We start from the raw sequence: 22,335 nt of genomic DNA on the forward strand, positions 1-22,335 counted from the left end.
TAGCTTCTTGAGACTACGGGTATTTGGTCTGTCTCCAAACTAAACACAGTGAAATGACTGGAAAGCACTGTCCTTCACTGTGTCTTTGCACAGAACCTGCAGAGACACAACATCCCTCTGGCTGTTAAAGCCCATTGCAAGCACCCTATCTTCAGAACAAATGATCCAATGTGGTCTCCAAGTTGCAGCAGCCTCAATTCCCCCCAGAAAAGCTGTTGACCTTACTCATATTGGCTGGTGTAGATGAACTTCATTAAAATGAGCTCTTGCATGTGTTCGTGGAAGATGTCTTCCAGAGTTCGACCCCACTCTTCCCGTAGCCAGGTCCGGAATTCCTGCAGCACAAGAAGAGAAAATGGGGAAGATAAAGGCATTTAATTTGTGACAGTGATGCACCTCAACATGACTTCAACTCATCAGCATGATTTACTGGCAGAGCAACAGAGAGAGCATATGCTCTGTCAGACAAGAGGATCATGGCTGAATTTGGTAACTAACTAGCATGTATTGCTACCGAGCTGCCTTGGAAATACACTTAACAAGTAACGATAATGGTAACTGCCCTATACCTGCCAGACACCACAAAACAGACATGTGCCACTTCAAATACATTACAGGTAGAACCAATATGCCTCCTCAGAATAAAAGCATAAGCATCACCTGTTACTGCAAAGTAGCTGATCTACTACTTCTTTACATCCCAACTTACCTTGCAGTTGCTCATTTGTGTACCCATAAGCCAATTCCTGTGCCCTATCACTGCATATTAAACATAGAAGGGGAAGCTTTTGAAAGGCACTGAAGATTTAGAAGGTTAAACCCTGATGCATCTAAATCCAAAGGGTGCTTTGAAAACATCTCCTAAAGTACTTTTACACCAGCTCTGAGAAGTTAATACCCTACCATGAGTTACAAGTGATAACAGCTTACACTAAGATAGCAGCCTACCAAGTGATATTCCAAGCCCGCTTGCTTTATCTTCTAAGGCCAGATCCTCCAATTACCATAATGCCACGCACATTTAACACAGTGCTTTGAAAGTATTAAAGCATTTCTCATCTGCTTCAGAACCAGAAAACACTTAACTAAACCTTTCACCCAGCTGTTTTCCATTAGTAGACAGACATTCTAAAGCATTTGCTAGAAGCAACTCAAGTTTATCAGATTTGTCAAGTTTAACTAGCTGGCAGCAAACAGCACTACCTGGAACAGGTATTAGCTGAAGGTTTTCATCCTGACATTTATACCTGCACCTAGAAACATGTAGTTTGAGTCAGGAATCTATCTTGCTGGGTATAGCTGACACACACACAGGATAAACAATTAAATGAAGCTTTCAATCCCTCAACCAAGATGATAAGCAGTAGAAAGGTGCCCCACTGACAAGCAGGTATTCAAATGCAGCTGGTACTCTGTATTAGGCCTGTGTCTGATAGATCTTAATTACACAGACAGCAATACCATGAGATTAGTGTCTGGCAAGTACTGCAGGATGTACAATGCATATTGCTGTCTTTGGATACTCCTGCTATCAAGCAGGAAAGGTATCAGAGCACAGGAAGGAAAAGTTGCTGGGGCTCCTCTAAGCACCTTGCTCAGAGAACTGCCTGAAGGGCTTTTTGCTCAACAGGATGGACATTAACAACCTCCTCCAACACCCTGACACACACTGAGATTAAGGCATGGGGTCTCCACACAGACATTCTGCAGGTGCATGTGCAACACTGAACTGACCCTATATACTGGATCCTTAAATGATACCTTGTCAAGTACAGAAGAGGTTCCCCAAGATCCTGCTATTACGCAAACATGGCCACTTTAAGTTTTGATTCAAGTCACAGATTGATTCTACTCACTTAAAAAAGATTCTAGTAAATCAGCTAGAAGCTACCAGCCTGGGTTTTTGTGTATGTTCCATGTATGTTCAGATACACAGAAGTTAGAAGGCAGAAGACCATCTCTCTGACCCCAACACTAGCTAAGAGCTTTGGTAAGACAGAAGTGCTTTAGCTTTAGAAAGGGGACATACAAAGAGCCCTAATGCAGACCCTTGACAAAGGACTCATACCTCTTGTCTTCCCCCTGACATCCGATGATGGTCTGTCTGGTTGCATTTCGTGGAGAACTCATCCTTCTTTACAATCTGTAGTTACCATGGAAGAGAATTTAACAGGTTACAAATCTGTTTAGAGATGCATAGGATGATGTAACTAAGACTGCTGAGAGTAAATGCTTGCCACAACAAACATTACTGAATTTACTACAACAGAGAAATCATTAAGTGATACCAAGTACATCAGCTACAGAAATGAGAAATAAAAGCAATAAAACCCCAACACATTATAATGAAAGATAACAGGTTTAAGTTGCCTCTCTATTTGAGCTTCCCTCTTCAAAAGAAAAGGAAACAAGCTCTCAGGAACCTTTTCAAAGCATCCAACGTACTGAATGGATGCTACATCACCTTCTCAAGGTCTCATCTTAAGAGAGAGCTGTAAAACAGTACAGGTCTGTGTGTCTGCTTGGACACACTCACCAACCAACTGCACAAGGACATGTTACATATCCTTTCCCCCAGCCTGTACACGTACTGGTGCTCCCACACTCCCACCATGCTCCAGCCCAACAGAAGACAGTGTAACAGCCTTCCTGTACTACTGCCAGTGAACAAATTCAGAGTGGGGAACAGCCCACACAACTTGCCAGACACATAATGAGCATAAAGCTGGCATCCACACATACAACAAGGTGGTGAATGCCACATCCCTTAAATCAAATTCTCATGCAGTTTTTTGATGAGCCCGTTTCCAGAGCCAATGTGCATGATCGAAAGAGGTGAAGGAGGAGCAGGCTGAAGGAGGTGATCCTGCCCCTCTACTCTGCTCTCATGAGACCTCACTCGGAGTACTGTGTGCAGTTCTGGTGTCCTCAGCATAAGAAGGACATGGAACTGTTGGAGCAAGTCCAGAGGAGGCCACGAGGATGTTCAGGGGCTGGAGCACCTCCTGTATGAAGACAGGCTGAGAAAGTTGGGGCTGTTCAGTCTGGAGAAGGGAAGGCTGCGTGGAGACCTCAGAGCAGCCTTCCAGTATCTGAAGGGGGCCTATAGGGATGCTGGGGAGGGACTCTTCATTAGGGACTGTAGTGACAGGACAAGGGGTAACGGATTAAAACTTAAACAGGGGAAGTTTAGATTGGATATAAGAAAAAAATTCTCTACTGTAAGGGTGGTGAGGCACTGGAATGGGCTGCCCAGGGAAGCTGTGAATGCTCCATCCCTGGTGGTGTTCAAGGCCAGGTTGGACAGAGCCTTGGGTGGCATGGTTTAGTGTGAGGTGTACCTGCCCATGGAAGGGGGGTTGGAACTAGATGATCTTAAGGTCCTTTCCAACCCTAACGATTCTATGATTCTATGATCACACACAGGATGGATGATGCTGAAAGTGCCAGAAGAACTCACCTGGATATGGCCATTATGAGGTCCCTTATGACCATACATACACTCAACCGTTGCAGCCTTCCTCTCCATGAGATGAATCCTGAAGAGAGGTTTGAACCTCATTGGATCATCAACATGAGGGTCATGAGGTGGCAAGTACATCCACCCGATGATGAACAAACCATCTACCTGCAGAGGGGTGGGAGAAAAAGCACATGAGATCATCTCTGCATGTTTGATGAGTATGCAGCTAACAGATCTGGGGCCTATTCTGCAACAGGGTGGGAGCTGTGGAACAGCTTGCTGCATTTCCAAACTGCCTTCCAGCAATTAAACCAGACCATATGCACTCACAGCACACCCCTGGTGAAGAGGGAGAAGGTTTGTTTACCAGGCTTCCTGCACCACTGGAAAATGATCAGGCCTTTATTACTGCAAACGACTTTGTGACGGATGCTTGGTGTGCAGGATCCAGAGGGAGAGGCTGCACTGAAGAGACCACACAGCTAGTCAAACTGTAATTGGTTTGAGAGCTCATGCTGGCAGATACTCAAGCAGACGAATTCTGCTTCTCATGATTATCCGTGCCTTTTGGACAAGGAATTATTTGGCTCCATTACTCATAGACAGCACAGGAAGCAACAATCTCCTCTGCTGAGAGGTGCAAGTGCCAGCCCTCTTCCTGCACGCCTAACAGAATCCATCCCCTCTATCCCAACAGTTCCAGAGAAAGGATATTTTCCAAAGAGAGATCTGAGACAAAAGAGGAGCAGCACCACAGAGGCACTCTTGTCTTTATAAGGTCGTAATAACATGTAAGTATTGGTGCACTCGGATGCACTCTTCTACTAGTTTATGGAACAGAATCTCGCAAAACCCAAAGGTCTTGTGATTTGTTACACTTCAACATGTCAGCTATTGAACCCTGGTGCAAAGAACAAGGGCCTCAGGCAAGCTTCTGGCCCAGCTCTTACCAGTAGAGTCAAATGTTGCTCATTAACTACTCTTCCCAGCAGCACAAGAGCTGCCAGGCTCCACAGGTCTTGCACGAGTCATGCCCCTGTATCATAACATCTGATGCCTTAGTCTTAGACATGGCTGGTGAAAGAAGGGAAGGAAATGTGCATGAACACAAATGCAAAACCCTTTGCAACATGATCAGCTACAGGCAAAGATAACGGAGTAAGTGATGGGCCAGTGCCAAAACCTCTGCTGTACCCCACACACAAGGAATGGACTTCTGTGCCAGTTACTGGAATAATAGCACTGAACTCTGAATCAAGCCTTTCCCTGAAACACTGCTCATGTTTTCTGTGTGCTCCTGTGGCTGCCTGGAGAACATCTGAAACACAAAAGGACTCCCTGTGGAAAGGTGGTGACGATGAAAAGGTCAAGAAGCAACCCCTGGGTCCCAATCACTTGCTTCAGGGCTGACTATCCAGAATCCTCAACAGCTCAGGTCTAGAAAGCTGTATACAAAAGACTCACGTGTCCTCAACATCACAGCCCCCAGAATGAGGTACTCACTCACCACCACGTTCAGCAGTCCCCCATAGGGCCCGATGTCCGGCTGCCATAACCCCAGGATGTGTCGGTATCGGTGCAGCACTAGGGAACAGTGAGACACCGGAGTGAGCACACCACAGTAAGGAACTGGGATTTTGGGGGAAAGAAAATAAAACACTGCTACCAGACCGCACGCAACACCGCCCAATACCACCCACAACTGCCTTTACTAATGAAAACTGGTTACTTCAAACCACAGCCAGGCAGTTCTGAACTGAGGCCTCCCAGAAGCTCACACGGATTTACACTGTTCCCTGCAGCCCTGCTCCTGGCCTGGTGCAGGAGTTTACACAAACAGAAACCTCACCAGGAATTCACAGAAAACATGGTCCCATCAATGCAAATCGTATTATCAGAGCTAAAAACAAATAAAGTATCTGCTGTCTCCAAAACATGTTCTTGATGCCTCAGGCTGCAAAGCTACCGAAAATAAGAAAGAACAGAAATGCAGTAAGGAACAGGGGAATTTGAGTATTTTTAAAGCATTTCTTTGCCTAATCTAGGCAAACTTGTCTCCAGAGTTCAGCATCCTTAAAAACAGCCAGCAAAGCGTGCAGACCATGCCAGCTCGGGAGATCTGGTGGCGTTACCATGTCAGTCATGGCTTTAAAAAAATCTAAGCAGCTACATTTTAGCACTGCCCAAAAGCTGATTCAATGTCACCCTCAAAGCCTACTGCAGCAGGTGAGGCTTCTCTGTCATCTCAGAGATAGGTGCACTTTCAATCCCACCAAAAAAGGACAAGTAGGAACATTATCAGCAATCAGGAGACAACAGTCTTAATAAATCTCCAGTCCTTATACAGTCAGCCATTAATTCTGTCCATGTCATCGCCTGACATGACCAGTACAATCTGACATTTTGGTCAGAATCAGGATGCAAATTTCTATGTAGGTGGCAAGAAGATACTACCCTTGCCTTAAAATGATGCTCCTGGCCAACTCAGAAGGTCACAATAACCCATTTAACTTACAGGACTGGCTTGAAGAACAGTTTCTGCTTTGCATCAATTTATATGAAGAATTGTGTTTCGGTGCAGTTGCTATAACAACTTTGTTTCATTTACCACCAAAGATAACAAGAATTGTAAGAGTGGATTTATTACACCAAAGCAGAGAACTTCCACAAAGGTTTAGGACAGCAGGGAGGGTTGTCCAGAGCTGCTGCCAACTGGCCTGGAGGAGCCTTTTTCCTGCGCAGTAAACAACTTAAGATTGATAGCCTGGATGACCCAGTGAACCAAGTGCAGCACAAATAGCACTGAGGCAAGCAAGCAAACCACATTCCCAGTTTTCTCATCTCAGTGTGGTAATGTCACGTTAATAAAGGCGCTGAGCATAAACTGCACCACCCAGCACAGTCTGCCTTCTACTCTGTCTGGCATGGAGCTGATAAAACCCAGCTTAAAAAAACCACTACTTTTAGGACAGAAAACTTGATGCTAAGCTATCCAAGAGCGATGAGGATGCCTCTCTCCCCAGCTCCTGTCACAAGCACTTTCAGAGCTGTAGGTACAATTGATGGGCTTTTCAACAGCCTGGTAAGTGTCTCTGTGACAAGGCAAGCCCTTCCACTGCAAGCCACATGCCCGCTGAAGATGGTTTGTGTGCTCACTTTGAGTAAACAGCTGGCTCCAGCTGCAGCTCAGTTCACCAAGAGCCATGGTTCAGGAAACATGGCTGAGTCACAGACACACGGCTGAGTGTGTTTCACCATCTGTCCCGAACACCCAGAAACCCAAAGGAGGCAGGAGGCCAAAGAAGTCTCATTCACCTTCAAAAGAATCCTACCCATTGCATAACAGCTTCTGTGCTTGGTTTACACACCGACAGCAGGGACACCTTAATGGACAAGTCATCTTCCCCACTCGCTCAGGATGCTGTGGACGCCTCCTTCTGTTCTTTCAGGAAAGGAAGTGACTGGGGAAAATGCTGGTACTTGGCCAAAGCCTCAAACAAGTCTCAAAGCAAAAGCACAGCTCCATTTTCAAGCCTGGAGTGTCTCTGGGCTCCAGTGCGCCAGCAGCTATATTCCTAGCAGAGAAAACCTGATGAATTCCGGCTCTGGCTGTTCCTGGAGGGAGACAGGATGGATCTGACAGTTGTTTCCCTCCCTGCTCCTCGAAAGAAAACAGCATTTGGGTCTTTCTCCAGCATTTTCCTCTGCTATAAATGTTGTCCATTTTTCTCAGTCCTGAAAAAGCCTCTTGCCTATCTGAGCCACAAATCCTCCCAGATGGAGCACAAATTAACATCCACTGGATGCTTCAGTACAACCCCCATCCAGCCTGGATAATACCCACATTGACACAAGCAGCCCAGCAAGCTCTTCAGATGAGAAGGCAGCTTGAATCCAGCTGGGAATGGGTGAGGAAAAGCAGTGAATGACCAAGCTCCCACTAAAAGAAGGCTGCCTGGGAAAGGACTAAAGCCTGTGCTCTTCACTAAGAGTTAAGACACGGGACAAGGAGGTGACACTGAGCAAATGCACAGCGATTCAAGCAAGCATTGCAGTGCTGGCACACCACAGACACTACAGGTATGAACAGACAAGTTACAAACCCAGAATGGGTTATTAAGATAGGAGAGCAGGTGCTTTCAGATCTGTTCTAACTAACTCTTATTCCATTACTGCGTTCAGCTTGGGGAGCACAGGCAGAGAAATGCAAAACCCTAACACAGAAGTTGTCAGTGAAATCTGCAGCCTTTAAAGCAGAAGTATCTTGCTTTGAGTGGAAAAAACCTGATCCACTACAATTCCCAGGGCCTCTCAGGATGCAGCAAGGTATCTCTAAGCAAAATGAGTTGGAATAATACAGGCAGTTGCTGCCCCCCAGCTGGTGATAACTGACCTGCTAGTGGGAAACACTAAGTGTTTGAGCCAGGCTAGTTTAAAATGCTGGGGGAAGCAATCTGAGCTGACCTGGCTTGTGCTGCAGGAATACAAATTAGGGAGCACTCATGGTAAACCCTGGCAACAAGGTCTTAATAGTCAGGAAGGGAAAAAAAGGAGGAACTGGGCAATTGCATCTTAAACCACACTTGCTTTTCCCAGAGTAATACAACATGCCTCCAGAGAAAAGGGGCACCAGACATCAAAAGTGTGGGGTTGTGGCTAAACAATTAACTGAGGGAACAGCACAAAATGCCATTTGACAGCCACCAAAAAGAGCACATTTGGAGCAAACACCCAGGTAGCAATCTACAAAGCAATCCCTCATCCTGCAGGACAGCTTGGATGTGCCTCTCCTTCCCACCCAGCTCCAGAACAAGGCTGCTGTTGATGCACAGGATTGCTAAACCTAAAATTTCCTATCAATTCCTGCTGTAGCACTGCTGCTGCTTGTCTGTCGTGACTCACATTAATGACACCATCTTCACTCTGTGGCTACCTGTGCTTTCTTTAGCACAGGTAAGTCTGCACCATCCACTCCACTCAGTGTGTGTGAAAACTACATTCCCAAGCACCAGTGAGTTAGTAACTTGACTTGGCAAAACTGTGCAGACCTAAAGGAGCATTAGAGACAGCTCAACACCCCCTCTGAAACACAAGCAGTAGTAACTTTCTTAACTGATGTTAAGAAAGGAAATACTCATCAGTATTTCCCCTCCAACTCCTGCTGAACAGTGAGTGTTAAAATCCAGCATTTTAATACTCTTCCCTCAACACAACATCAGGAGGGAAAGAAGTTTACCCAAAGCAGCTTCTTGACTAAAGAAGGTAAATCACAACCTCTAAAACACCAGGAGAATGTTTCCTAGAGATGGAGATGGTGCTTTAAGGGATTCACTGTGCGGGGAGGGACTTAGTATGGGAACCCTCAGCATGTTTCACTGGGAAGGTCTGTGGATTAAATGCATCTTAACTGGACCATGAGAAAGCTTTTTGCCAGTCCAGAGCTTATTCAAACTTGCTTTTGGGAGCCCTTACCAGGGTATCTGAAGATTTCCTTCTAAAAAAAGGAGCAATCTGTGAGGAGCAGAGGGAGTGCTCCCTTTCTGTGAATGGAGACTCACGATTTTCCAACTCAAAGCACTTCAAAAAGAGGCTCAGCATACCTCAGAGGCTGCCCTACTCTCATTGCCACTCTGAAGAGCCAGAATACCCCCTTAACGTGCGACAGCATGAACTGACTAACCGGCACCCTCTACACTATCCCAAGGTCCGCCCCAAAATAATTTGCTTAAAGCCACGTCACACTCCATGCAGCATCTTGTGTGTGCTTAGTGCAGGAAGCATCAACCAGCAGGAGGTACGTACGGCAGGTGTAAACATCTCTGTACTCCATGTGCTCGTAGTCGGGAAGGATTTTCATAAAACGCCCCGACTTCACTCGTGGGTTTATACCTGAACAGACACAGCAGGGTAAGTACCAGCAAACTCTGCTCCACTGTAACCAGCACTGTTAACAGCATGATGAACCTGGACCAACCACGCAGGAAAGCCAAACTCTTTTTCGACTTCACTTCCAGTTGTGGGGCACCATTTGTTTGCATCAGCCCAGTCTCAGGTATACCTGGTTAGCAGGATTACTCACACAGAGCTTGGTATGCTCAAGATTCCCCACAGACAATATGTATAAATGGCATTCGGTGAATTCAAAGTGGAATCGGGGTCCTCTTCAAACTCTGTAGTGGGACTGTAACAAGCCATGCTGCCTCATGAACACACTTAGGCCAAGTAAGTACATGGACAGCAGCCCATGCCTTGAATTAGTTATGCTTTCTGTAACTTAAACTCAGTTCCCCATTCCCCACACTACTTCTTAGAGAAACACATTCGGTGGACAGAAAAGTGTATGTGAGCCCTGCCAGCAGCCCCAGATTAACTCTTCTGCAATTAGAGAGGGGTTTATGGGACAGTAGAGAAAATGAGGTCACACCACCAGGAAACTGTTCCACTAAGAGCCTGCAACAGGGCAAACTGCTGAATCTGGACAGGAGAGCAGAGATGGTGCCAGAAACTGTGGGCAAGGATTCTCACTTCAGATTTACCATTGCGAGTTAGGACTGTTGAATGGATATGGACACATTCCTTACTCAGAACTGCAATAAAGTCTGTCACAGAGGTACTCGCATGTCAAGTGTGGCTCTCTGCCAATGAATGCAGAAACTACTTTAGTATAAAGGAAGACTGGAAACACGTGTAACACAAATCCTGTCTGATTTTCCTGTGGATGCTCAGCAAATCTACTAAAGGTGGGATTAAAACCCTTCTGCCTGTTGTTTTTTTCCAGCATTAAGATCAATGCTTGAGGTCATCACTGTTTCAAGGTTTAACAAATACAGTATATGTAGAAGCTGAGCCAGATTTTGAGTCTGCAAATCTACGGAGACCTCTCATGACTGACCTCTCTGCTTTTGTTTCATAAAGCAAGACCTTCTTCAAACAGCCAGAAGCCATAGCTCAAGTGCTTCAGGTCATATCTTGTTTTTTATCCTAAGAACCACAGGTAAGTCGGTTCTTTACAAGATCTGTGATGGGGAATCAAGACAACACAGCTTGGCAGTGCTGGTATGGGAGCTCTCAGGGGCTTTGCAAGGCTCTCTGAGCAACCAGCCCAGCTTCTGACTGCAAAGTGCAAGGTCTGGTTACAGGGGAGAGAGCCTCACCATGGACCCAGGCCTCCACTCAGCCCTTAGCCTACCTTGGTTTCTCTCATCTGATGATGCCCCCACCCCTCCTTACTGTAAGACAGAAGATGCGCATTTGCCTTGCATAAGGCATGGTGGGTCTAAGGATTTGGGGTTCTACTATTTTACTGTTCCTAAAACTCACTAACACCTTGCAGAAGCCCAGCCCTGCTAAGCTCTCCTCCTTCAGGAGCAGCTCAGAGGAATGCTCATTCCTTTACCTACTGTGCTTTCCCACTTGACAGCATCTAACAGTGTCTTCTCACTGAGATCAAGACTTAGCTACATCAGGGCTATGAAAAAATACCAGTTAATTCCTTAGCGAGATCTGAAGATGGCAAAACAGGAAAGGATGAAAAAACTCCAATACACTTTATAATAAGGTTAAATTACACTCTCTTTTCCCATCAAGGGATTGAGGGGCATAGACATCCCACTTCTTGGCATCTGCTTAAAAATAAAACTCCAGACATATCAACTTCACAGATGAATCCCCAGCCATCAGCAAGTAAGTCCAAATAACTTATGCTGTCAGCATTTAATAAATACTCAACACATATATGCTTTCGAAATTGGTACTAAGCAAGGACATATGGATCTAAAGCAGCTTTATCACTTACGCTTGGCATAAACATCTCGACAGGACACTCCTGTGATCTCCAACTTCCGCAGGTTTTCACAGACCCCATATTCTGCAATGACACAGATAACAATGTCAGCTCCGGCACAAAGGTGTTTGCTACCCAGGATCTTGAGATCCACTGTTCGAGAAAAAACAAGATTTTATTAGGTGCCTATTATCTTGCAAGAATAATCTTATTATTCTTGCAAGCTGCTGCATGAGTCCAAGAATCTTATTTCTGCTTTGAAGAGAAAACAGAAAGTTAGATGTAATTTCACTAAAGTTTGGGAATCTAATACATTTTACAAGCAATGCCTGCAACAATAAACACACCATCAGGAACGTACAAACACACCAAAGTTACAGGTGCTTATACTTGACCACAAAGAATGTGAAATGTGGAAGACCTACTCATTGCAGCTAGGACTGTACACCCATTTAGATCAAATCATGACTCTGTGTAGTAATTATCTGCTCCCACTGAGGTACCCAACAGAGAAAACTGCTTATTAGGATCCTACAAAAAAGGTCACACAGACTTTAAAAAGAATGAAATGGAGACATAAGACAGGCATCAGCGTGTACAAATATGGTTACATTTGAAAGCAGATCAGATTGAGATGGGTCTGTTGTACATTCAAATGCCTTTGATTGCTTACAGAACACCCTGAAAACAAAGCAATACAGAGATCTTATAGGCAGCTTTGAAGCAGAAAATGAGATTCTCCTCTTTCGTTTTCAGGAAGTACACACTGAACTTCTGAGAAACCTTAAAAAAAATAAAAATAATAAAAGCAAGCGCTCACATCTCAATACAAGAAACCTTTAGAAGACCAGAGGGAGGAAATGAGAGGAGGGAGATCCCAAAAAATCATCAGCAATGAAAACCACCATGCTGCAGCGACCCTGATAGATCTCAGTACAGAAAACTACACTCCTTCACATCAAAGACATCTACACCACAGATCAAACATCAGCCTTCCTCAGCAGTACCAAACATCTGCCAAATATGTGATTAAAGCGTATCTGTGAAGACCCTTATCCAATCATTAAATATTAAACTTATCCGCAGTAGAGCTTCCTTGAATTAACAATTTACTGTGGCTGCCAAATACCACTACTGAATGCTGGTAACCTACTGCAAACTGAGAATTCATTTTTCATATACAAGAAAACCAGAAGTTTCCCTGAATGAATTCAACCTCCTCCGTTCTATAAATACACTTGTGGTACATGTACACGATGAGACAGCACATGCAAAGCTTACTGTCAGCCTGCCTACAGGGAACACACATTCTGCACAACATCGCTTTGAGTAAGCAAGTTCAACGAAGAGTAGGCAGAAGGTACAACAAACACGTTGCCCTTCATTAAAAGATGCAAAGGTCAGTGGGAGAGTTCCTGCTGACTTCCCTCGCAACAGCCAGAGGAAGCTCTAAGCATTATCAAACACAAGGTGGGATGAGGAAGCACCATCAGCCAGGGAGCAGACAGACGAGCTTGCAGTAAAGGACTTCCAGCACAAACAAGCTATTTAGTGCTGGGCTGCAGCCAGCTGACCTGAGACAGCTCATTCTGCAGATGGGTGAAACCAGAGCTCTGTTGGAGACTGGAAATTCAGACCCAGGCAAGCAGCTCGCCCAGCCCTCCTGCCAGAGCTATCAAGGCTTTCAACCACTGGTGTGCATTATGTGCACAAGTGGGTATGTGTTTGCTAATGGAGGGAACAGCATGTCTCCTCAGCTGATCTGAAAGTCAGAGATCTTTATGACAGAAACAGGGTGGTCATAGCCTGCTGTTTGCAAACAGGCAACTCTTTGCATGTAAACAAATACTCACCTGGCCACAGAACCAGTAAGATGCAGGCACTGTGCAGCAGGCATTGCAGCTAGATTAAATTCAGTATCACTGAAGATATCTGTGCTGCATCAGAAAGGGAGGAGACATGCAGAGGGTCCTGCCCAAATGGCATTTCTCCATGTTGCTCTAACAGCACTACTAGCACAGTCATATTGTCTCTTCCTCCAGAAAGTGCTAATTTTTCAGTTTTCCCTACTAGAGCTATAAATCACTTTTGAGTGCACTGCCACAGTAAATCTATTACCAGCAGGTATCTTAAAACAACAGGGTGGGGTGGGAAGTGATTGAAGTTAAAGCTCTATCCCAGTTTCATGCAAGTGCCCTTGATAACCTGCAGTGAAATATTAATTTCATGAAAGCCAAACCACTACTAAAGGTGCATTTCTAACTGCTGGAGTTTGTATCTTTCCTGAAGAGAGTCAAAGTTCTTCCAATAGCAAGCTCACTTAATTTAAAAAAAAAAAAAGACAAAAATGTAGAATTTAGATATGCTACATGTGATTTGATGTTAGATTCCAAGGCTTGTAAGAAAATATTATCAGAATAGAGAAAAATAATCAAGAATAAAGAAAATAACCTCAATTTTGTGCGCTTTAATACATCTCATTTTCTGACAACTAGTCCGTATCCTGTCTTGTACAGCAAACGACGACAAAGAGTCAAAATCCCATAGTGATGGCTAAGCTTTGGTTAAGTGCATCACTTCAGCTTCTCTGATCCATGAGATGTGAACACCACAATGGCCTCTTGATGAGACAAAATAGTCCTTTGGCTCACAGTGCCTACAAAGCCTCCAAATATCACAAGCAATAAATGTAAGCATCTCTTTAATCCATACATAAAATTAAAAATAAGTAGAACTTCAAGATAGCTACGGTAAAATAAAATGGATCTTTTCTTAACAGAGAACAGAAAGCCTTTTCCAAGAAAGCTCTGAAGGGCTCAAGCTTCCTAGGAAATTCCACTTCAGTGCAATTAAATCTATTTTCAGGAAACACATCTCAGTGCAACAGCTCCCTGAGAAACGTATTTTAAAGAGTTAACAGTCACAGAAATCCACACAAGAAATTTAGACTGTTAGAAAATGGCTACTTAATCCTACTTCAAAAGCAAGGCTGGAAATTGGGTTTAAACTTCTTCCTTGACCAGCTGGAAAGCCTGTTTTATTAGATTTGTAAGAAATGCTTGAAAGATTTACCAAACACAGAGTGACACAGTGCTGTTTCCACGGTCACATGCACTAGAATTTAAAGGACTTGTGAAGGCAATTCTCCATTTATTAGGAACTGCACTAATGCAATTTACTCCCTGGCCTGCCTCTCGCCATCTGCTCTTCTGAGCCTCATGTTCCCATCTCCTTTCTAGAAGCCATGCCATACATCTCCTTCTGTGTGGCCTGTGCTGAAGCTTAAAAAAGCAAACAAACAAACCAGGTTCTTCCAGCCCAAGTAGGGAAGAACCCCCATACTCTTGTCAAAGACCAAATTAATGCTTTTCCTCTCCATCCTTCTCAGCATGGCAATGCTAGTCAGCAGCTGCAAGCACTCAATGTGGACATCCGCAATTCAGAGGAAGTGAGGATGTCTGGAAGAGCTTGACACCCTTATCACTGCTATGTTTGCAGTACCCTGCCTAATCAAGTCCTCCAATTACTCGTGGATAATTGTGTGTTTACAAGGCTGTGCACAGAACAGAAAGCACAGAAACTGACTGGATTATTTCAGAGAACACAAAAATGGAAGATTCTCAGGCTAACACCCCCGAAATACCAGGTGGACAAGCTTGGAACCAGCTTCTTGTTTCCAAAGGCTGAACTACCAGACTGAAATACACCAAATAGTTTCCCAAACACTACTCCCAAGGGCAGGCCTGTAGTTACCACCGAGGTATTTTGCAGCCACAGATAAAGAGACCTGATCTGCAACAAATGAAAGCATTTGTGGAAACCCTGAATCAAAAGATGGGTAGCTCTAGGTCTACAGCTTACAAGCTGACCCAAGGAAGACTCTCTGAAGGATGGCTACAGCTAGTGAGCACCTGCCATTAGCAGTGAGAAACAGCAAACCATTGCCAAGTTGTGCTCTAAAAGCCAAAGAAAATGGTCAGAGATGAAATAAAGCCCATGATGGTTCACCAGAGAAAAACGTAATACAGTGTTTTAACCTCATATAAAGGGAGATTAGAGCCCTGAGACTTATTAAAATCACCTCTGCGTTTACTAGACTGCAGCACTACAGGAAATTGCTCCTGTTGTGGGAACAGTTGTACATCAAACTCCTATGTGGATTCTCTGGAGTCCTGTAAGAGCTGAGCTCCATGCATCAGCTCCCTCACTGACTGTATAAACAAGATTTCCCACTCTTCTCCACAGGCACCTCCTTCTGCACAACCTACTGGAGGTCAGCATCTTTAAACACCTTGGCTGACATTTTTCATCAGGTCCAAGAACTGCTGGAGGTCGTTCTCACAAACAAAAGCCTTTTCATTCAAGTTCCAGATTTGGTTATTCTGAATTACTGGCCTGTTTCCAGGTGTTCTGCTGCACCTGTGCTGTTTTATTTTAAGATGAAAGTGGTTACCATTTAAAATAGACTATCAGGTGTTAATCAAGGTAGGTCAGGCCACCAGCCAGGGTGAAAGAAGCTTTAATTCTGCTCCCACTGCAGAGATCAGCAATCTCCTATTTATAGAAAACATGAAAGTGACTGCAATCCTCTTCTTGCCAAAGAAGCAATAGAGATATTGTTTACACCAAACAGTCGCAATGATAAAAGGACAACAGCCCTAAAAAGCCATGCCAGCACTGAACAACCACTTCTGGTTAATCCCAGCACTCTTCCAGTTTAAAATCACCAGCAAAAGCCACCCTGCTTTCAGGAGGACAAGTCCTCTGAATGCTTGCACTAACCAGATGTTCTCAAGTCGAATCTACAGCTGAGTCAGCCCACAGTAGTGCAAGAACAAGACACCAACACTCAATGGCTGACTGAGGCAATGGCTGGGCTTCTCTCAGAGAACTGTTCCATTTAATTTTAGAATCATCTTTCTTGTTTCTTTACTGCTGTGCATTTCTGAAAAAGCAGACTGTTTTGCATATGCAACTGACACAAAGTTGAAGTTTACTAGTTACTACCTCAGAGAGCTCAGCTCTGGAATATCATCAGCAGGCCTCAGAGTAAATAAGACATCAGTGCAAGGAGCACACCAGGAGAGGTGCACATGCTCTCGTTCTGTTTCTAGGACACATAGCTTCACAAGAAGACTCAGGCAGATACAAGCACACGTTGCCCTCAGCTGGGAAATGGCTTGCTTTGGAGAAAGATAAATTCCATTTCATGTTTGACTATCATATAGTAACCAGCGTAGGGTTATACAGAAACACAGTACTTCTAAATTTTACATGTGCATTTATATACCTGATGCCCATGCAGGTCCTCAAGTAGTTGTACACTCACATTTGAACACACTCAGTAGCTGACTATGTGCAACAGATCACTGAAACACACACAGATAACTGCAAAACAGCTCCACAAAATGACAGATTTCATATGTGTACAAATACTCATAGTAGCACTATCACAATGGTGATTACTTATACTGCTGTGTAGAGCACTATGGACAGTGCAAGTCCTTATGAAGAACTGCTTGGAGAACCGTGACTGCTTAAAAGACTGCAGTAACAGTTTCATAGATTAAAACTTGCTTTATGCACCTCTCACCTTGTACCTAGCCAAGGGTCTTGAGACAAAAGTGTAGTCTAAAAACTTCCCCTTCCTGTCTGGATCAGTTTTAGCCATATAAAGCCCACTTAGCTTTTGAGCATTGTTTTATGTACTTGCAAGAAAATACAAGCAGCAGTGACAAATTCAGTAAGCAAATTTATTTCTCAATCAGGCCTAATTTAGTGGGTCCTTTTGAAGACGATCTAGCTTCATTCAGAAGTTGTATACATTTCTCTGTAAACATACTGCCAGGATCATAACCTATTAAAATAACTAATCAGTGAAGTTTGCAAACCATTCATAAAACACATGTTCATGAGGATTCTACGTTAGTGGAGGAGAATAAGGAAAGAATGAATACTATTTTATTAGCCTGTCTCCAAAAAACAATGTTAAGTTACTGGGACAACAGGATTATCCCATGCTGAAGTGAGGAACAAGAATGCTTTGGTGCACATTTTCTAGGTACAGCCTTTGTACTGTCCAAGGGTTCCTGGATAGTGCTGATAAGGCAAGAATTCAGTCCTTCAAGGCTGAATGCATCTGAACAGATCCCACTGCTGATGGCAGGCAGCCACTCTGCCATATCTAAATTCTTCATCTTGATGTCCCCACTGGTATTAAAAACAGAAAACAACAACAACAAAATATACATGACTTCATGTGCTGGCAGCAGATGCACCTGGCAGGATCATGCTATTTAGAGAGATGATGAGCACAGTAGGACAGCCACTGGATTAGCAAACACGGAACAGAGAGCCACAATGTCGTCAGGAAAAGCACAAGGAGGAAAGAGTAAGAATTTCAGTCTAACAGGGCCACAGCAGCACAGAACTGAGACACTGTACCACCAATACAGCTCCAGGCCTTTGCAATAATGCAGCACAGCATCCTTGTAACAGACATTCCCCAGGCAATGCACATGCAAACCAGGAACCCCCAGAAACCGGGCCCTGTGCTTCCCAAGATGGGACAGGAACGGATGACCTTACCCAGGGCTGCCTTTCTCCATCTGCTCACTAGACCCCAGCAGGATCCCTGCTCCTGCTTTACCCACTGTGCCTCCACGCCTCCAAGGCCCCCAGCTCAGCCCCACTCTGCAGGGACTGATCACTCCCTGTCCTCTCTGCCTGAAACACACCATGCTCAGGATTCACCCAAGGACACCCTACAAGGAGGCATCACCCTCCAGGGCCTGGTCCCATTCCCTTTCCCATCCAGCTGCCACCCCGGGAAACAACCCCAGCTCGATGCCCTTTGCTATAGCCGCTCACACCTGACTCCTTCTGCAGCAAGGTCCACCAAGTAAGGACCGCGCCCCAGAGGACCCGAGATGCACCCTCTTCTCCACCTCCACCCCTAGAGCCCTGCCTGGCGCCCTCACGACCCTACAACCCGCAGCCCCCAGCTCTTTCCTCCCCCCCCCCCCCCAGACCTCCCACACCATCCCCTCCCGTCTCTGCACCACTCCACCACCTCCCCATAACCCCCGGGTGCTTCTGCATCGCCCGGCACCCTGTCCTTGCACCCCCCCAGCCCCCCCCAACCTCAGGGCGGGCGGTACCTTCGCGGCAGCGCCGCCGCCAGATCGTGTCAGTGCGGAGGATGCGGCGGAAGGTGGTGCAGACGCGGGCCAGGCTGGGTAGGTCGGTACCGGGCAGGGAGCCGAAGATCTGCACCAGGAGCTCAGGGGGCAGCTCCAGGATGGACAGCGGGGCCCGACCCGCCGGGCCGGCCTCGGCGGGGTGCGGCAGGGGCCGCCCGCCCTCGATGCGCTCCGCCGCCTCCTCATCCTCCTCGGAGCCGCCGCCGCCGCCGCCGCCCGCCTCCTCGGGGTCGGTGTCGGTGTCCGGTTCGCTATCCCCGGCCCCGCCGCGCCGTTGCTCCCGCGCCGCTCCCCGCCGGCGGCACCCGCGGGCCGGGCCTACCCCGCACAGCCGGGCGCACACCGCCATGACCGACACCGCTCTGCCCGCCGGGGCGGGGCGTCGTGCCGCGCGGCGCCGCGGGACCCGCCCCCCCCGCCCGAAGCAGCCAATCAGCACCGTCTCTAAGGCCTCGCCACGCCCCCGCTGGCATCGCACCCAGACCCGGCGCAACTGTCTGTGGGGAGCCGCGACCGCCCCCTAGCGGGCGGGGGGACCGAGCGCCCGGCGAAGGGCCCGGAGCGCGGTAAGGGCCCGGCGCTGCAGCCCGCAGACCGCGGCCCGGGTGACGGGGCTGGGGCCGGGGCAGCGAGGCCAGCGGCCCAATTCGGTTGGTAGAAAAATAACCCAAAATGGCAGTTTTTCTCCTGCCGAGGGGAAAAAAGACAGAGGACACCTTCCTTGCCCCGTGTGAGGATCGAACTCACGACCTTCAGATTATGAGACTGACGCGCTACCTACTGCGCTAACGAGGCTCCTCAAGCGCTCTCCTGCACTGCGCACCTCCGCCTACCTGCACCCCTTTGAGACCCTCCCCTGTGCTCACCGCCAGTTCGTGCTGCTTCGTGGCGTGTTGCACGGGAAACCTCCCTTCTTTGCTTCCTTTCTTTCTTCACAGAAAAACCTGCTTTGTTTTTTATCCCTGACTCGTTCTTTCCCCATGTTTTGCTGCAAGAACTGACATATTTTGCAAATGGCTCCTCTTTCACACGCTGTTCTGCAAGAAAGACCTTGGGTTTGGATTTTTGTTTCAGTAAATGGCTATTTTTATCCATGATCTGCAAAACAGCTGCATTACTGACTCCTGAGCATCCTCATCCAGGTCTGATGGCCAGGAACAGGCTGCGAGGGCTGCACTGACAACATGCTCGCAAGGAAATCAGGTTGTTTTCACATAATAGGAAAGATTAAAGCCAGCCTTGTTTATGTTTCTGCTGAGCAGAGTCGCTGCTCGACTGGGATTTCTGCAGTGAAATGAACTCTGTGCATTCAGTGAAGCACTCGGCAGAAGAGGCTCCCTTGTGATGCCACAGAAGTGCTGCCCTGAATCCTAATTGACAGGCCTCACCCTTAGCGAGGGTCTCCAGGCAGCAGTCACCATGACAATCAAGCAACACGTACCTAGATTGGAAGAAGATGGGAAAAGAGACGCTTAATTGCTTTGGAAAGTCTCCAGACCTCACCCACGAGCATCACTGCAGGGAAGATGTTCACCTGCAGAGCAAGCAACTGGCAGAAGATGAAGGAACAGACCTTTAGGCATCAGTCCCACCATACAAGAAGAGATGTCTGGGTCAACCCAAGGATTTTGCCAAGGGTCTGGTGGGCAGCTTTTGTTGTCGGGGGGAGCAATACCCTAGTTTTCAAGGATCAGATGGACATTCAGGTGTTGAATTCAGGCTGCACGGCTGGTGGTATGAACAAAATCACTGCAACCACAGGATGAGTAAATCCAAGGCTTCTCACAGCCTGAACCACTGCATTCCTCCCTCCAACACTGACCACGTGCAGAATGAGGATGGCATTTTTAAGAACGTGCTAATCCTTTGGTGCTTCAATGATGGACAAATTTAGTGCCCACAGTTCTGATCACATCAAGAAAAGCTGCTCCAAGCATCTAAACCAAGGCACATGGACAGTGAATCACCTAAAACAGACATCAACCATTGGGAAATGACTATAGCTGGTTTCCACCTGTATTGAATCACATGTTTTTGCCCTCACTATGTTACACTCAGCTGGTAATCAAAAGTTTCTGACACAGCTGTAGAAGGCCTTGTCATATCTGTTTGCTTATGAACTGATGGATTCATGGTGAGGACAGGAGAAGTACTGATGGCAAGGATTTTCATGTGAATGAAACAAAAGATGTCCTTGGTGATACTGCCTCGAGCAGAAACTCAGCAGTCTGCAGCACACACAAGCTTTTCCCTCTTTTCCATTTTTATCTGGACTTTCTTCTTTTCTCCTTTTCCTCTGAATATTCCTGCTGTGCCACACAACCTTCTCTCATTTTCCCTCTCCTACCTCTCCCTATAACCTTATCCCCCAGCCTTGGCTCCATGGATGCTAAGCCACTGGCCCACTGACCCCCTTTCCAGCCCAGCCCAGCAGAAGGCAGGACAGCCCATCATAAATCCATGCCAATTCCCACAGAGCTCCATCACCCCATGCCATTTCCTCCAGATCAAGAAAAGAGGGAAAAGTCCATCTGGCTGAAAGGCAGTGCCATCTCCATGATGCACTGATGTCACTTGGCAGGGAGCAAAGCCCAGCAAAGACAAGGCAATGCAACAAGCCCTGTGGGCTCCTAGTACTTGGGGTGACTGCATTTCCCCTTCCCATGGATCAGAGTGGGGGAATGTCAGCTTTTTGTTACGTTAGAGAGGAGAAATGATCATTGTCTCCACCCCAAGTTTCACAACCCAAACATAAAAGGTTTTCAATGCTGAGAGCTGGAGGCTGGGCACAAGGAAGATCCCTGGGGAGAGCAGAACAGGGTTCTTATAACTGAACATAACTTACGAACTCACTGATAGCCACCCCATCATCAGACAATAAAACGGGCACTTTCTCCTCTCTGTTACTGAGTCCATTATCTGAATCTACCAGCTTTGTTCTTGATGATAGGCAAAACCAGTAAAAATGCGTTATCATCATCTTCCATCCTCTGTGGCGCTACCAAGTGTCTGAGCACCTTCCTTTGTAAACATCGAGTAATAGCCCTGAGCTTTCCAATCCTGCTGTTCCAGGCAGGCAGTTTGCAGCCATTAACAGAGGGCTTTAAAAAAAAAAAAAAAAAAAAACCAAAACAAAACAAAAAGGAAAGATGTACCAAAAGGTGAAGATTTTATTGTTACATTTCCCTTCAGCTATTAAGGAGCTGATGCAGCTCCCGCTATAGTCAATTAGTCTCCTTGCTCACTCTAAAGGGCTTTGGATTGGTCCCAAAGTTAGTGTCCTCATTTTCTGTAATCCTGGACGCATTTACGCTTTCCCAGCCTTTGAGCGGGGATGAGCCAGCTGATGGCACATCCAGCCAATTATAACCTGGGCGGCTAGGAGAGAATCATTTATTTTCCATTTGGCAAGAGGGACAGAAAAGTATGGCAAGGGAGGCTGAGACAGATGAACAAGCCCTCTTTGCAAGCCCTCTTTGCCACGTGAAGTATTTGCAGCATAGCTTTTTTGGCATAAGCCTGCAGTGAGATTTCTTTGTAATAAGCATCGTTGGAGGCAGGACACTTTGAAGGGAGAGTATTTATATAGAAAGACCAGAGAATTTTTTTTCGTTTTTTGTGATGTACGTATTTTCCTCTCAGATATTCTTTCTTTGCTTTTTTTTGTAAGCTGGAAAATAGCTCTTCTCATCATGATTTCAGTGTTTTTCCTTCCTTCTTCCTTTCTGTCTGGACATTGATTTTGCAGGATAAACTGATTAGTGGACAGACTGGGCTCTTCAGGGACAATCCAGAGCACTGCAGAAAATGCTGCAGATGACTCAGGAAGTGTTTTGCATCCTTCTGCTTTAGAGCTGAGCCCGGTGCCTTCTCGTTATGAAAGAGAT

The 22,335-nt window shown here is 46.2% G+C and overlaps 1 protein-coding gene and 1 non-coding gene across 4 annotated transcripts in view; both read right to left on the reverse strand.

Annotated features, from left to right (window-relative positions):
• Window positions 1-18,822, reverse strand: part of FBXO31 (F-box protein 31) — a 28,130-nt gene extending 9,308 nt beyond the window's left edge. Inside the window, exons 1-7 of one of the 3 annotated variants that reach the window (XM_062618367.1) lie at window positions 18,407-18,822; window positions 11,259-11,330; window positions 9,266-9,352; window positions 4,971-5,047; window positions 3,461-3,628; window positions 2,069-2,143; window positions 226-335 (exon numbers count right to left, since the gene is read on the reverse strand). In XM_062618367.1, coding sequence (XP_062474351.1) covers window positions 226-335; window positions 2,069-2,143; window positions 3,461-3,628; window positions 4,971-5,047; window positions 9,266-9,352; window positions 11,259-11,330; window positions 18,407-18,797 — 980 coding nt within the window. In that variant the 5' untranslated portion in view covers window positions 18,798-18,822. Of the gene's footprint in view, window positions 1-225; window positions 336-2,068; window positions 2,144-3,460; window positions 3,629-4,970; window positions 5,048-9,265; window positions 9,353-11,258; window positions 11,331-18,389 lie in introns of all 3 variants that reach the window. The other 2 variants (XM_062618368.1, XM_062618369.1) reach the window with 2 other exon arrangements.
• Window positions 18,823-19,170: 348 nt separating this feature from the next.
• Window positions 19,171-19,243, reverse strand: TRNAM-CAU (transfer RNA methionine (anticodon CAU)). Its single transcript has one exon. It is a non-coding gene; the product is annotated as a tRNA-Met (tRNA).
• Window positions 19,244-22,335: the final 3,092 nt, after the last annotated feature.

Source organism: Pezoporus occidentalis, unplaced genomic scaffold (assembly GCF_034315485.1).
Source record: "Pezoporus occidentalis ecotype Australia unplaced genomic scaffold, CSIRO_AGI_Poc_V1 ctg20, whole genome shotgun sequence".
NCBI classification, from domain to species: Eukaryota; Metazoa; Chordata; class Aves; order Psittaciformes; family Psittacidae; genus Pezoporus; species Pezoporus occidentalis.